The sequence below is a fragment of the Clupea harengus genome, chromosome 10 (assembly GCF_900700415.2).
Source record: "Clupea harengus chromosome 10, Ch_v2.0.2, whole genome shotgun sequence".
Lineage (NCBI taxonomy): Eukaryota > Metazoa > Chordata > Actinopteri > Clupeiformes > Clupeidae > Clupea > Clupea harengus.
Genome location: NC_045161.1, coordinates 28,131,542 through 28,146,585, shown reverse-complemented (window position 1 = coordinate 28,146,585; position 15,044 = coordinate 28,131,542). Strand labels below are relative to the sequence as shown.

Genomic DNA, 15,044 nt, shown 5'->3' with positions numbered 1-15,044 from the left:
TTATTCCTAGCACCTACGCATTACTGGAGGCACAATAGTGCAATCACAGTTGTTTTTTCCTTAAACGACAATGATAACCGATAGCTTTAGATAGATTGATGACTTTAATTAAGTAAAGCACATGGTATGGGCTAGACACTTCATTTTTAAACTAGTGACCCCCCTGGTCTAGGCCATCTCCACTACCCGTGTCAGGCATTGACCCTCAGGCAGCAGATCCTCCAGATTCTGCTATATTTCTCTTTTGGCCAACAAGCCCAGTGTCGTCAGTGTGTTAGTGTCGTTGCCATGGCAATGCACATCCGTGAATTTGGGGGGAGGAGTTTCTGAGGGAGCACTGAAGGGTGTATTTGTTTGGCTTGTGAGTTCAAATGTCAACAATCTTTCTCCAGAATCACTGTCTCCATCTTTAATCTTCAAGATGCTAAAGCATGACATTCCCCACCCCTGTGTAATCCTGTCTATTCCTAGCAAAGATACAGACGCTACACCTACAGTCTGATTCACACATGTGTACAGACGAGCTGAGAGTTCAGTGTGTGATGATCCACTTACGCCTCGTCTGTCCCATAGCTGCGGTAGTCGACTGCAGCGGAGACGATGACGACTATGGTGGGGAAAAGGTAGCCGGACACGTAGTAGTATTTCTTCCTCGAGTATTCACTCTCAAATACTTCCACCACCATGAGGTAGAGCTGGACGCCCTCCAGACACATCCAGCCAAAGGAAGCCAAGAAGAAGAAATGTAAAATCCCAGCGATGATGGAGCAGCCAATCTGGAGACAATCGATTAATATGAATTAATCATTTTACATTACAGCAGCATCTTTGCTTTTAAGCTAGCTTGTCCAAAAATAAATTCACAAAAAAAAAAAAAAATCCATGAGATAAAGGAGAGAAAAATATTGTCCATGTAAGCACAATAATGTGTGTACTGAACCCAACTCTGTTATCCACAACATTACAATTATTTACAAAAGGTTAAAGACTTTGACCTGTGAATAAGACTGGACATGAAAAAAGTTCCATAGAAGACATATTTTGGGAAAATGTACTAGAAAACCATTTGAAAATGAAGAGCAATAGCTCCTTTTTTTCAGTGCCTTACTGAGGTTAATTCACCATTGACTAATTAGCAGCTTTAGAGATGATTGCATAACTTGAGGGGAAAAAAATTGCACACTGCACGTCCAGTTACTGTTTTATCAGCTAATGCTAAAATAATCATTTTCAAAAGAGAGGGGAATTTATTTCAACTAAGTGTAAAATCATCCTCCTTACAGTATGTCTCTGTGTTTAATGACAATAACTGATATTTTATTACCCTATTAGTGTTTTATTATATATTTTTGCACATTTCCACTTGTAGATGAATTTGAGTTTAATTTAGCAACATCTACATTTCTTTTCCACCATAGCTATGAAAAGCACCTCATGTTGAAAACTGAGCAGCTCTCCTCAGTTTCAGACAGGGGTATTTTTTTGATGAACTGCATGGAAAATTAATCTCAAGATCAATAGTAGAATCTCTGATCTTACCCGGGGTTCTGTCATGTCGATACCAATTAAAAAGATTAACTCTGCGATGAAGAGGTTGATGCACAGGTTCTTGAGGATGGTGTTGCGGTCACTTTGTAGACCTCGGAAGAAGCAGAAGGTGAAAATGCTCATGGCCAGACAGACCAGAGAGATGGCGATCCCGACGCGGGTGATCACAGTCAGCAGCAGCTCGTGCACTTCATCTTTACCCTGCAGAGTGGTAGACGGAGGAAATGAATACGTGGGATTGTCAATAAGGAAAAAACTGAGAGGTTCTTGGTGGCTCTTCTGGATCACTTCAGGCAGGCCGAGACAGAAAAATGAACACCACTGTTAGGGAGAGACATGAAAATGGATGCTGTACTGCTATCAATCAATGACTGGGTGTATCAGATGACCTCAATTAGCGTCTCATACGGGACAATTGACTCCTGCTTCCTGTGTGTCTCTTCGAGCGTTGTCTACAACTTCAAGTGAACTTATTAGCTGTCAAACTGAGCAGGACTCTCCAAAATAAAAATTCTTAAAAGTCACAGGGCTCTCGTCTGGCTGGTCTGCCTTCCCCTCGTCTGACGCTGACAGAAGCAGTTTCTTACTATAATTTACGTGTCTTATTAGCCCACGTCTGCAAAATCCTGCTTACAATGCATGCATTGTGTATAACCAGTCCGATGCATGATTCACAATGCAACATAACCCTAAAATGTAACCAGGAAAAAAACCTATGGAAATACCCTGTGCTCTCTCGTGACTTTGGTCCAAATTATTACAGTTACTCTATTTGGAGCTTGCAAAATGTCACAAGCGTCTATCCTTATTGTGTGCCACTGACATCACACCCAAGGCTAATTATGTGTGATTACGACAACCCCTTGTCTTAAGCCCAACCTTTGGCAAGTTCATCCTGGTGTTTCACATCTGTCGTTACTATGGATGGTTACATTCTCAGATGATTAAATTGTCATCATTTAAAGACCTCAATGCTGATGCTGTTGATATTTCAACATTGGCTGTCCCTCCGCTCCTGAGGTTATTACAGAGCAGCAGCTGCAGTCTGAAACACTGTTGGTAGAACTAGTAGTACCTCATTCAACTGAGGGCCAAATGAAGGGTCGCTGAGATCATACACGATCATGGTGACTTACATCTGAAAGGTTAAAACATGCTGGAGTGCAATTCTTTCTGCTGAGTATATTGCTTAGATGTCCAAGTCCAAGATGATCTTCTAAGGATTGTGAGGATTGTTTTTCCTTCAAATTAGACCAGTCATTTTTTTTAATATATATTTTCACACACCAAGTTGGATATTTGATGTTGTTGTGATATGTGAAGTTTGAACCCACAGACCTTTAATAATCAGGGCTTTACAGTCTGTGTGTCTCATAACTTATTCACATTTTGCCAAGACCATTCTACATAGCTGCAAACCTAGCCAACAGTGTTAAATTCAGACTTTATTGAGCATTCCTAAAATAGTCAGGCCGCACATACAGTGGAATAGCCTATGGTACTAAAGGATACAAATGTGTCTTATACAGAAAATGTCTTTTTGTACTTTAAGTTAAAGTAACCTGATCATTGTAAAACATGGCATGTGACTTTTGACATGTCCATTTTAAATTTATCCCCCCTTTTTCAGCCAAACGCTTGGCTAGTCGTTTTTTGTGCTTTTACAAAATAGCTATACCAGTGTGTGCCTCATATGAAAACAGCTATACCAGTGTGTGCCTCGTATAAAAACAGCTATACCAGTGTGTGCCTCATATAAAAAGCATTTGATACACCAGCCTTTGGCCTTTTCACAATTTGCTTCCACTTGCATTTGTAGATTAGTGTTCCCTTTAGAGCTTTTCAAACATCTCTCAAAAAATGGAAAGCTGCTATATATTATTTAATTCATTCCTCAATCCGATCGAATATCGAATCTGTAGAATTTAATTGTTAGCTTGTGAACTGGAATCGGATCAAATTTGGACATTTGTGCCAATACCCAGCCCTAGGGTTAGGGATTATAAACAGACAGATCTCTCACCCCGACTTCTCGTTGGGCCATCAGGACTGCAAAGTTGGTTAAATGGCTGCAGGAGCAGGTTGTGTGTGTTTTATTCCCCGTGATGAGCTTACAGCCCTGTGTAGACCAGTATCCTGTCATGCTCCTCTCTGAGTAGTTCCAGAACGAACAGCTGGAGTTGAAGTAGTGTTGTGTCTGGAGAACAACACAAAAACAACGTGTTAAAAACACCATCAAAGCGCCGAAAAAAACAGTTGCAGATGATATTGTAAAAGCTTTCTCCGAAAGACGGCTAATTAAATCCACTTAATCCTCGTTTATCCAGGTGGACTGTTTTGCAAGTAGTCATATGATTTCCTTAGAAACACTTCTCTATCAAGGGCATGGTTCAGTTTCTACTGATGAAGAATTAAGTCAAGCAGAATTCCTTTGAGATGTCTGCTGAGAACTTTAACAGACAGCGTAATTGCCCCTCAAGTAATCTCATCCTGCATTGTACATTTAATCTATGAGTTAATTCCCCTGCATAACAGAAAACGGCATCAATTACATCTCAGTGTTGACTAAAGAATTCATTTCCATTAGGGCTCACTTCAACTTAACTCATAACTGCCAGTTCAGGTGTGTTTAATCTTAACGTTGAGTGACTAAAATAAAGTCGTCTGTGATTTATCCTTTGAATGGTTTATTTTATACAGATTCGCACATGATGAAACTTACGTCAATATGCTCTAGGGTAAATATCACAGGATCTGATATGAAGACCCGACTGGACTCTTTGTTGATGGAGGCGGCGATGACGTCTGAGTTGACAGCCACAGATTGGTTGCGACCGTGCGTCTGGGTATGCAGTCTGAGGGTCGAGTTTTCAGTACTGAGAAACTGTCCCAGGTTTTTGTAGAGAACAAATACCAACTTCGCAACTCCTAAAGAAATTACAAAAAAGACAATATGAAGAAGAAAACAAAAACGTTTACAAAAAATACTGTCGCCACACCTTATGCTCCTATAAGAAGTAGTGATTAAGGACTGTATTAACATTGACATAATACGTACTCATTTCAGTACGTACCTACAGTATGTTACGTACTAGTCTGACTCAAATTTTATGAAAAAAAAAAGAAAATGCTGGCAGAGAAGTAGCTGAGGGACTGGGGCTCACCGTTTCTGCTGTTGAGTTTCACGGTGTTGGCAGACAGCTGAATCGAAACTCCACCTTTGGTCGTCTGTGGAAACTTAAAATCCTGCACCTGCCCATCTGTGCTGAGCACGTAGACATCGAGGACTAGATTTGAGAGGAAATATAGCACACATTACACATTCATGTTTGATGAAAAAACACAGAGCTAATAAAGAAACACTACATTGTGTTTACAAGGTCTACTATTCATGAGGAAAAGAGAGTAATGAATAACATTCGGAGACTGTATCATTCATATCCAGTGTGTGGAATAACATTCGGAGGCTGTATCATTCATATCCAGTGTGTGGAATAACATTCGGAGGCTGTATCATTCATATCCAGTGTGTGGAATAACATTCGGAGGCTGTATCATTCATATCCACTGTGTGGAATATTGACAGGTGACATTCCTTGGTTCTGTGTTGCTGTATAGACTTGAAAAGACTTGAAAAATTGAAACGGAAAAACTAACGGATGGGTTATCATGTTAAATTGTACATACTTATATTGTTAGCAGGTACTTTCACAATGGCTGGCTCCATTAGATTGTCTGCGAGGACGAAAGCTCCTTCCTCTAGAGTATCAAGTAACATAGTTGCAGCATGAGTCTGTTCCGTGGTGTTCATATCTCTCCAGGACTTCAGGGCCTCCGGCCTCAAGAGGTTGTCAACTGTATCTACAATAGCCTGTTTAGACAAAAGCAACACTAAAGTCAGCAATTCAGAAGACATTACAATGAAGGCAATCAAAGCAGATTGTGTGCCAATCTCATTACTATGCTGCTAACTGCTTGGCGGCTACCACAGGCCCCCATGGCAGATGCACTAAACAGTTAGAAACGTGAAGAACGCCATATTCCTGCATGCTTGGCATACTGTATGTCCAGAGGAACAACTGCAGCCAACAGGTAGCTGTGTCATTGTGATTATACTTATGTGTCAGAAAGCATTTTTTCCATCGTAAGGTTATTCTATCCCAAATATGCCGTGTGATATACAGTTCATTTTCAAAAGAAACTGTGTAAATGTTGTATCTGTATTCAGGAATTGCCACACTTAAAGTTTGTGATATTACAAACACACACACACACACACACACACACAGATGCACAAACACACACATGTCACGTATTACATGACAGCACTCACACAAACATGGTACTGAAGAGAAATACATTGCAGCAGTAATTGACACATAACTGACTGTAAGCATGAGTAGGCAGTGTTTGACTATGAAAATGAGAAGAGAGGCAAGTATCTGGACCTTGTAACCCAATAAACTCCAATAAATGATACTGGGGGGAAAAAAGGGTAGAGAATAACATGCAAATATAAAAATAAACATTAGTGTTACAGCCATTCACAATCTAATTACACTGCGGGTATTTGCTGGCCACTTTAAGCTGGTGTAATCTTTGCAGCGTATTCCTGAATACAAAGAGATAACTGAGGTTCGAAAACAGCAGTGCACACACAAACACAAGTTGGAAAAGCGTAGGTTTAGGAACAAGAAATTAGGAGTCAAGCAGAAGCAGCAGATACCCTGCAACCATAAACACACAACAACAAACAAATAAACAAAAAAAACAAGAAAAACAGGAATCTGCGGAAAGGATGAAGTGAATCAGTAAGAGTAAATGAATTGGTGGCCATTTAGTTTGCGTCTCTGGCACGACACGTGCCCTGACTGTGGAAGGAAGGGACTGATCAACCACACACTGAGAGAGCACAGACAAGAGAGGCTACAGGCAACACAAAGAAAGAAAAGGAAAAAAAAATAACTGCGCATGCGGCTGAGCGGAGGATTGGAAGGGGAGCACAGAGAGAGAGAGAGAGAGAGAGGGAGAGAGAGAGTGATGAGCCGTGATGCAGGAGAGGAACTAAGATACCTTCATGTATGCCCTGCAAGTCCTTTCTCGCTTTTGAAGCTTTCATTGGAAAGTGAAAAAAAAGGGAGAGAGAGAGACAGAGAGAGAAAAAGATCAAACATAAAACACACAATTAGCAGGTTGGAAGACTCCTGAGCACAGGAGTTAGCCAGTGCATCCAGCCGGACAACTGGCCCTTCTCTGAGTCTGAGTTTGATTCCTACACTGTCTACAGGTGCAAGATTCATGATGTAAGGAGAGGGAGCCAGCAGGTTTGTCCTTGACACCTGGACAGCTGCAGCTGAAATAACCATCGGAAATGTTATCACTGTTGACTCGCGCTGCCTCTCTGTCTGTAGGGCTTAAGCACGAGGAGTGGAAGTATGACTGGAATACACCAATGGAAGCTACAGGCGTTTGAATCGTGAGGAGAAAGGCATATGCCTTTCAGTAAAGTCACTAGATATCTAACTAAATCTATAATTACCGATTATTTCCATTGAAGCAGGCCCCGCTGATATATGTTTTTGTGTTAGTGAGAAACTATCACTGGAACAAAAACATGAAGTGAAATTTCATGAAGTATTAATCCTCATGGAATCTCTGAGATCTAGCCTAACATTTGAACATTTGTACATTTGAATACCATACATAGAACAGAATATTCTGCAGTGCTACTCTGTCGTATCTTGCAAACAGAAAAGAAATGTCTCTTATTTGAGTACTACGTTTAATGAATGGTTAATTGGGGGGCATGGGCTTGAAATTTCACTGTGGTTGTTTGGTGCATCCCTAAAGATTTCTCAGACATCTTGTATAAGACAGCTGTTGTAAATCACTGAATACAAAGTGTGAAACGGTCGTCATTAGCAACATTAAATACCTTGTTAAAACTCCGACCCGCAGAGTCCTTCTCGCTGGGTTTCAACTCCTGCAGCTGAGCGTCCAAGATATCAACGAGCTGCTCCATCAGTCTCATGGTGGAGCTAACATCGCCGGCGAAGATGGGTCCTTTGGTGTGCTTGGCCAGCTCATTGGCAAGGTTCGCTGCATTCTCTCCGCTCCGGATCTGCAGTGATACAAATTATCCTCTCAGCATGGCTTTGAAAATATTATGCTAGACTATAAGGCTCCCTCTTCTCATTATAGCATCCTCATGCTGTGAGAAAATAGTCCTTTGCAATACCACTCATAAGCGATTTGGGACTAATTAAAACTGATAATATTCCATGGGTATATTAACAAAAGCCTTTTTTGATAAAAGTTAATTTAGGGGCATAAAAATCTGAGGGTTTGTCCAATGTGTTTTAATGGCTGCTGTTTTAACTCAAGTCATCATCAAATATTACACTGTTTAAAACACAGGTTCGGGGCTTGGAGCATCAGATTAAAACAGCAGGAGGTTCGACTAGAAAGCCCAAGGCGATGCTTTATGTTTCAAATCTCATGCTATGAGTAAAGGGAATACAATTTGAACCTTGTCATTTAAGACTATTCAGTATTCATCAAGACGTGGTACACAAACAATTACATTTCCATAAACCATAAAGAACAGGCCTAACAAACCTTCTGAGCGACTTGATTAACCCAATGGGAGGTACAATTACTGAGATCAGGTCCTTTCGGGTTCCAGGCCCCCGTGGTAAGCACACATAAGTAGGACGCAGTGCCTGAAGAATCAACAGGGAATGTGTTACTCCACCAGCAAACTTGCATTGCCTTGCCTGGCCTTAGTCATGCAGCCACTCGCTTGTTTAAAAACAAGTCAATAAAATACAAACTGATTTGTACAGAGGCCTTTAAAGGCCATGAATGCACATATTTTAATAACATCTGTTTCAGTTTATGTGACAGGGAAACAAACTTTCATTATCTTAAGATCTAGAGGAAATTATCCCGTTATTACCGGAAAAGATGATGGCAAAAAAAGACCATAAGTGAAATGTGCTAATACAGGTCCTTTCAGGATGTTTCTTTAAATTAGGGAGAGATGAACATACATCCACTCTATGAAGCATATAAGATTTTAATTAGGGAGAGCTGAACGCACATCCATACTATGAAGCATATATGATTCAAATTAAGGAGAGCTGAACTGAGCTGTGTAGTGTAGTGTAGTGAGGCATGCTTGTGCTACAGTAGTTGCTAGGCTGGGGGTTGGGGGGTTGGGGGGTGGGGGGGTGGGGGGGTGTGTGTGTGCTTGGACAAACAGGCTGCTCACCGCGCGTCCCTTTGGGGCAGGGCCTCTCCACCAGCATGCCCCTCTGGGTCTGCGGCCACGCTATGTCTCTCTTCTCTGTGCTCTCACAGAAGCGCGCCGGCAGAGGGAACGAGTCCAAGGAGGGCCGCGTGGTGATCTCGGGAACCTCCGGAGGCGATTTGAAGACTTTGGTTCCAGTCTTTGGGCTAATGGTTGTGGTCGTCACCGTGTTTACGGGGGTCTTGGTCAAAAGTGTCGTGGTGGTCATGGTGGTTGTCTTGACAGGCTCTGGTGAAAAGGTTCCTTCGAAAGTTCCCGGGCCTAATCAAAAAAGATGCAGAATATTGAGTTCTCACTGTTCCTAACACACTGAGCAACAGCTTCAAGAACAGTCATCAAAACAAGAAACTCATTGAACACCGTGACAACCTAGGAATACTATGTGAGGAATGCATTGTGGGAATGCATTCTCTCCTGCCTGTTCTCCTTCCTGTTCCATCTTATTTCAGGCTTTCAGACTGTGCTCCATAGCAAGAAATAATTACAGCCGGTTCCACAGCCTCACAGAGCCTCGTGCCTCGGAGTCTGAAGCGTGCCTGATTAAATTTTGACAGAGAGAGACACTGCTGGTGTGTGTTGTTGTGTTGTCAAAACATAACATATACTTTCGCTGCTGTTGCTTTATTTAGTCCCAGGACTTTGATAAAGCAGGTGAGAGGTAAATAATGTGATGCCAAGGGGCACAACAATACACACTCGTCTCTGTGGTTCTGTTCTGTTGTTATATATTTGTTTTTAACATTCAACGTGAGGGAAAGAGAGAACACCATGTTTACTTGAAAAACAAGGAATCGTGGGCGTTTTCCAATTAGAGGAGTGCTTATTTATCACTGTCTGTCATAGGTCATGCATGGGGGTCACTCACAAAAAGGCTATACACTTCAGGTAAAACTCACACATAACATGGAAATTAGCAGTCTGTGGAAAACACAAGTTTTTTACAGAGCTTCTCATTTTGTTTTCTAACAATGCAACGCTGCATACGTACTGAAATACAACAATGTTTGGCTGGCAAAGCAGCACAAATTTGCTTAACTCTGCGATTCATTGTACTGAATGTGCAAAACAAAATAATATGGCTTATTGATTTGTCTGGCATATGAATGAAATCAATCAATGATTTCAGCGCTACTCAAACCCTGTGGGGAAGGCTGGGCTGCTACAGGAGGAGGGAAGTCTTCACCATTCGACGGTTACAGCTCTGTTGAAGCAGCGGAGCAGAAACTTGAGCTCGACTCCAAATGAATACCATGAGTGAGTTCTCAGCCAAGTATGAGTCTTGGATGGAGGTTTGGACGTTAATCTGGTGGTTTTCGACCAGTATTCACGTTCTGGTGTCCCTTTAGTCAACATAGGTGTGAAAACCCAAGTGAGACACTGGACTGGGCCGAGTCCAAACAGCAAATCTGTCAGACTAGCTGGAGAGGCATCTGCACACAAAACCAAATTACGGAGAGTAACTCTTTCAAAAACAAATAAATGTCACTTCGAGCAGTTACTACAGTAGGATGAGGGCGGCCATTATTGCCATTTATTACTAGCTTCACCTGACAGAGAAGACGTGTGTGAACAATTAAAGTACTTAAAAAAACATAATACTTTGGTCACAAGTTATTAAAAGTAGGTGGAATGTAGCTGTGTAAATAATTAAGGGTTTAAATGCAATTAAGGAAATATTGTTGTGTTACTAACCCTAACCTTTTAACTAGGTTTTATAACAACTTAGACTTACACAAGAATAATCAATTAAAGAATGAATCAATTAATGGAATAAGCATAGACTACCTGAGGCATCTAAAACTAAAATCTAACTGCTATTTTTAAAGGCTTAAATGAGGGGAAATAAACCTTTTTTGTCTACTCAGTGATTAAAGAACTAGGAGATTGTAACCTACATATTGGGGCGTAAACAGAAAGTCTTTCTTAAGGCTGTGGCCATTATGTACACAGCAGTTCATTACCTGCTCTGTATTGGCTTTCTATTGAGCCAGAGTCCATAGTGAGCTCTGTCTCCATCTCTTTGATGTCTTGCACTGAAGGTGGAGATGCTAAATTACCATGAACAAATTAAATTATGCGAGGCCATGTCTGTGGTGCTCATTCAGATGTTTTTCTTTTTCTTTTTTCTGTTTCAGGGAATCTTTCTGTAATAATGATTGTCTGCATAACGACTTGCTAACAAAGCCTACACACACACACACACACACACACACACACACACACACGAACAATCCCAAGAGTAATGATGAAAAGATTTAAAAGCTATGCCAAGAAGTGCAGCATTTTGATCTGCTCATGAGAACTCCTTTAGTTCTGCAAAGATACGCATAAACACTTCCGTCTTCAGCTAAGACAACACGCGGGGAATACCAACACATAACACTGAGCCTACATACACACACATAACACTGAGCCTACACACACACACACACACACACACACACACATAACACTGAGGCTGGTGGGAGATCATGCACTACACCACAGGGCCTTTTATGACCTGTCAAATACTGTACAGTAAAGCAAGGCTATGTGCATATAAGAACTAACAACTAAATAATGTGTGTTTTACTATAAATAACAGGACAGGTACTGCCCTAATGGTAAAAGCTATTGCAGTTATAATCCATATGAACCACAAACGTTGACATATACAAACACTGTCCATTCCTGGAGCTCTTCATGCTTAAAGGGAACTACCCAACTTCTTCACTGATTATCATTACAATATCTTTTTTAATCATTTTCCTTTACATTATTTTCTTTTGAGAGGAAACACTCACTGTCTCAGTCATGAAAATGTAGGGAACATTCTTAATTAACATGTCAGTTCTGCACTGAACTCAGGGGACTTTCAATTAGGGATCATGGAGAGAAAACTATCCTGCACCCAGCTCCACTCTGGAAATAGACATTTCAAAACCCACGTGTTAATTTGTATCATATAGATCTGTCAAGGCTTAGCTCTCATCCCCAGATATTACCCCTAGACCTTTGTTGTCTTTAAGACACAACGATAATAATCTATGGTGATTCAGAAAAGGACTGTCAGATGGATTATAGCTAGTGAGCCTCTGACTGACACAAACACTGGCAGTTTATAGCTTTACATTTGATTTAAGGCAATGTACTGATTAAAGCTGAACAATTAAGGGGTTTAATATGTTGTAGACCTAGTCGTAGTTTCAGACTGTTATGCATTCTTACCCTAACCATGATCAAAAATATGTCTTCAGCTTGGCTTGAAATACCTAGGTCTACATGAAATAAAATGCAACAGCCTTTTTTGCTGCCTTAAATGGGAAAACAAACACAAACCTTGCTGGCCTGCTCAATTATTAAAGTAAGAGTTGGAAATGTACATATCACAAGGGAGACAGGAGGAAAAGAGCTGATTGATAAACAAGCTGTCTAATGTCGAGAGCGTAAAGCGAGACCTTGAGTCTTTCATTGTCTGGTGAACTGCCACTGAGTTCATATTCTGAAGTGAGTTTAAGAGCACAGCTAACACTACGCTCCACACGAGGCTGACTGCAGGTCTTAGCACAGCTAACACTGTGCTCCACAGAGGCTGACTAGAGGTCTTAGCACAGCTAACACTGTGCTCCACACGAGGCTGACTGCAGGTCTTAGCACAGCTAACACTGTGCTCCACAGAGGCTGACTAGAGGTCTTAGCACAGCTAACACTGTGCTCCACACAAGGCTGACTGCAGGTCTTAGCACAGCTAACACTGTGCTCCACACGAGGCTGACTGCAGGTCTTAGTTGCCTTAATGGTGCTGAGAAAAACGACATGGATGGTTTACAAAAATCTATGTTTAGGTCATTTGTAAAGGAAAGATAAATAAATCAATAATCACTCTGCTGTTTAGATCTTTATAGTGCTGGTTCCTTCCAAATGTAAACAGTTTGAGTTAATGGCAAATTCAATCTTACTTTTGAGCAACTGGAATGTGGAAATATGACATATGAAAATAATGTCCCCTAAATGTGACCCAACACACCTGCCTTATTTTGTTTAGATTTGGATGCTACGGCATACAAATATAATTTTAAGTTTCGGCTGATTGGTGAATATTTGTTTTTCATCTACCAGTCTTCTAATAGGTCCTCTTTGCTAGTACTAAGACATGGCCATCCTGCTGTCTGTGACATTCCTCCCCTGCTCAGTCGCAACAGAAAAACAACGTGAAAAAAATAATAAGGTCGGTTCCCGTTTCAATTCAACTTTCAATTAGGGATCATGGAGAGAAATCTATCCTGCACCCAGCTCCACTCTGGAAATAGACATTTCAAAACCCACGTATTAATTTGTATCATATAGATCTGTCAAGGCTTAGCTCTCATCCCCAGATATTACCCCTAGACCTTTGTTGTCTTTAAGACACAACGATAATAATCTATGGTGATTCAGAAAAGGACTGTCAGATGGATTATAGCTAGTGAGATTGATTAGATTGGATTGACTTGGTGTGGTAAATTATATAAAAGTAAAAATAAATTCTGACAGCAAGGGACATCCTAACGAGGATATGGCCCCTTAATCTAAACTAGCCTTTCAGCATAAAAGTTACACATCACGACCAACAGTTGCAATCTGATTTTCTAATTTGTACTTACACTTATTAAATTTGCTACCGATAGAAGGAGTCATTTATTGAAAAGTAAATATAATTAGGAGTAACTTTTTAATTATAAAGTTCTTCAATACACCATCCCTCAAACCTTTCAACAAAAAACATTTGAGAGAAGCAACATTTAACACATGTCTATTAACTCTACGCTTCCCCCAGATTCCAAACTCTTTTCCGTATTGAAATTATTCTTCCTATTACCACAACACGAACTATTGTACACTGAACACAATAAATAAAACAACAGCCTATTAGCGATAGATTCATGGACGATTACCCTCGAGACTAGGGAAGATGCCTCGCAGTGTGAGTACTGCCCTGAGACAAAATGCAGAGTGCATCTTTGAATTAGCATGTAACTACTATCATCAGTGCTGATTACAGATGTAATTAATTCTCTTACTGCTGATATAGAGGAGTCCAGACGCAGGACTGGAGCTGCGCCACCTCGAGACACGGCCTCAGGGTACTGGCTGGCCGGCTGGCTCCACAAGTCCATGGCAAACGGAGCCAGACGCAGACCTCAGCAAGAGGCACAGCTACAGCCCTGGCCATAAGCGCATTTCCGTCTGTGTTGTGACCACTTAGGTGCAATTTACATGGGCAGAATGTTTTTGGAGACCGCCTGTGTTGCGACCACTTAGGGACAATCTACATGGACATAATGTTTTGGAGACCGCCTGTTTTTAGACTGTGCTATAGATTGTTGGTCTTGTAGCAGACAGAAACATTTTGCACATGATCATAATGCAAGGACCATATTTGTCTGGACACAAACAATTGAATATGTCAAAATAAATGTTCTGGCATGCTGTTGTGCATCATTGTGCTTTTGTTCATATTTAACGGTGGCCAGTATAATGGAGCCAGTGGTAGTCCATGGTGTAACTGGAAACGAATTAACTATAGACTGATGATTCATGTCCACAGGTTTGTTTTTAGTGCTTCATTTTCACTTTCAGGCATTTTCAACACACTGTGTAAATACACACCTCTATAGTATGGAAGTGATGCAATCAGAGGCCTTTGCCCATAAGCTCATTATTCAGCTATTCGTTTGTTATTGTGTACTGAAGGTAAGAAAAAAATGGATGTTAAACTACCAGAAGTGAGTTCTGTTTGAGTTCTGTGCTCAAAGCACCCTGAGAGCTCTGAGCTCTTCTCATGGTGTCTGTGGACTGACTGTCTATTGCTTCTTTCTGGAGATCTCTAGCTGAGTGACAGTGTGTTGAGATCCGGTGAGTTAACCGCCAGACCCAATACCCAGAGATTAAAGGGGGTTCATAGCATAATGAAGCTCATTAGATGGCGATGCCTACATCAGGGTCTCCTTTTCTCATTCAGCTCTGCCAATTTATCCTGAGTGACTAATAATTTCAGTGAGGAATACTTAAACAAGAATATGTGAGAAATCACCTGGGAATTTCAGTTTATGTTGTTGGTTTTGATACCAGTGTGATTAAAGAAATGTGGTTTTTTTTCTGTTTGTTTGTTTTTTCAGTGTTTTTGGATGGATTTCAAAAAATGATCTGTGACCTGACTGTGCAG

General features: G+C 40.9%; 1 protein-coding gene across 25 annotated transcripts in view; it reads right to left on the bottom strand.

The window, feature by feature from the left end:
- The window catches only part of adgrl2a (adhesion G protein-coupled receptor L2a), an 83,248-nt gene that overhangs the window by 20,014 nt on the left and 48,190 nt on the right, over positions 1-15,044 (bottom strand). For 19 of the 25 annotated variants that reach the window (XM_031574700.2, XM_031574699.2, XM_031574701.2 and 16 more), the window contains 10 exons: positions 8,822-9,121; positions 8,167-8,270; positions 7,484-7,669; positions 6,622-6,660; positions 5,236-5,419; positions 4,713-4,835; positions 4,271-4,476; positions 3,572-3,745; positions 1,540-1,749; positions 556-776 (listed from right to left, as the gene is read on the bottom strand). In XM_031574700.2, the coding sequence (XP_031430560.1) occupies positions 556-776; positions 1,540-1,749; positions 3,572-3,745; positions 4,271-4,476; positions 4,713-4,835; positions 5,236-5,419; positions 6,622-6,660; positions 7,484-7,669; positions 8,167-8,270; positions 8,822-9,121 (1,747 nt within the window). The remainder of the gene's footprint in view (positions 1-555; positions 777-1,539; positions 1,750-3,571; positions 3,746-4,270; positions 4,477-4,712; positions 4,836-5,235; positions 5,420-6,621; positions 6,661-7,483; positions 7,670-8,166; positions 8,271-8,821; positions 9,122-15,044) is intronic. The other 6 variants (XM_031574687.2, XM_031574693.2, XM_031574697.2 and 3 more) reach the window with 1 other exon arrangement.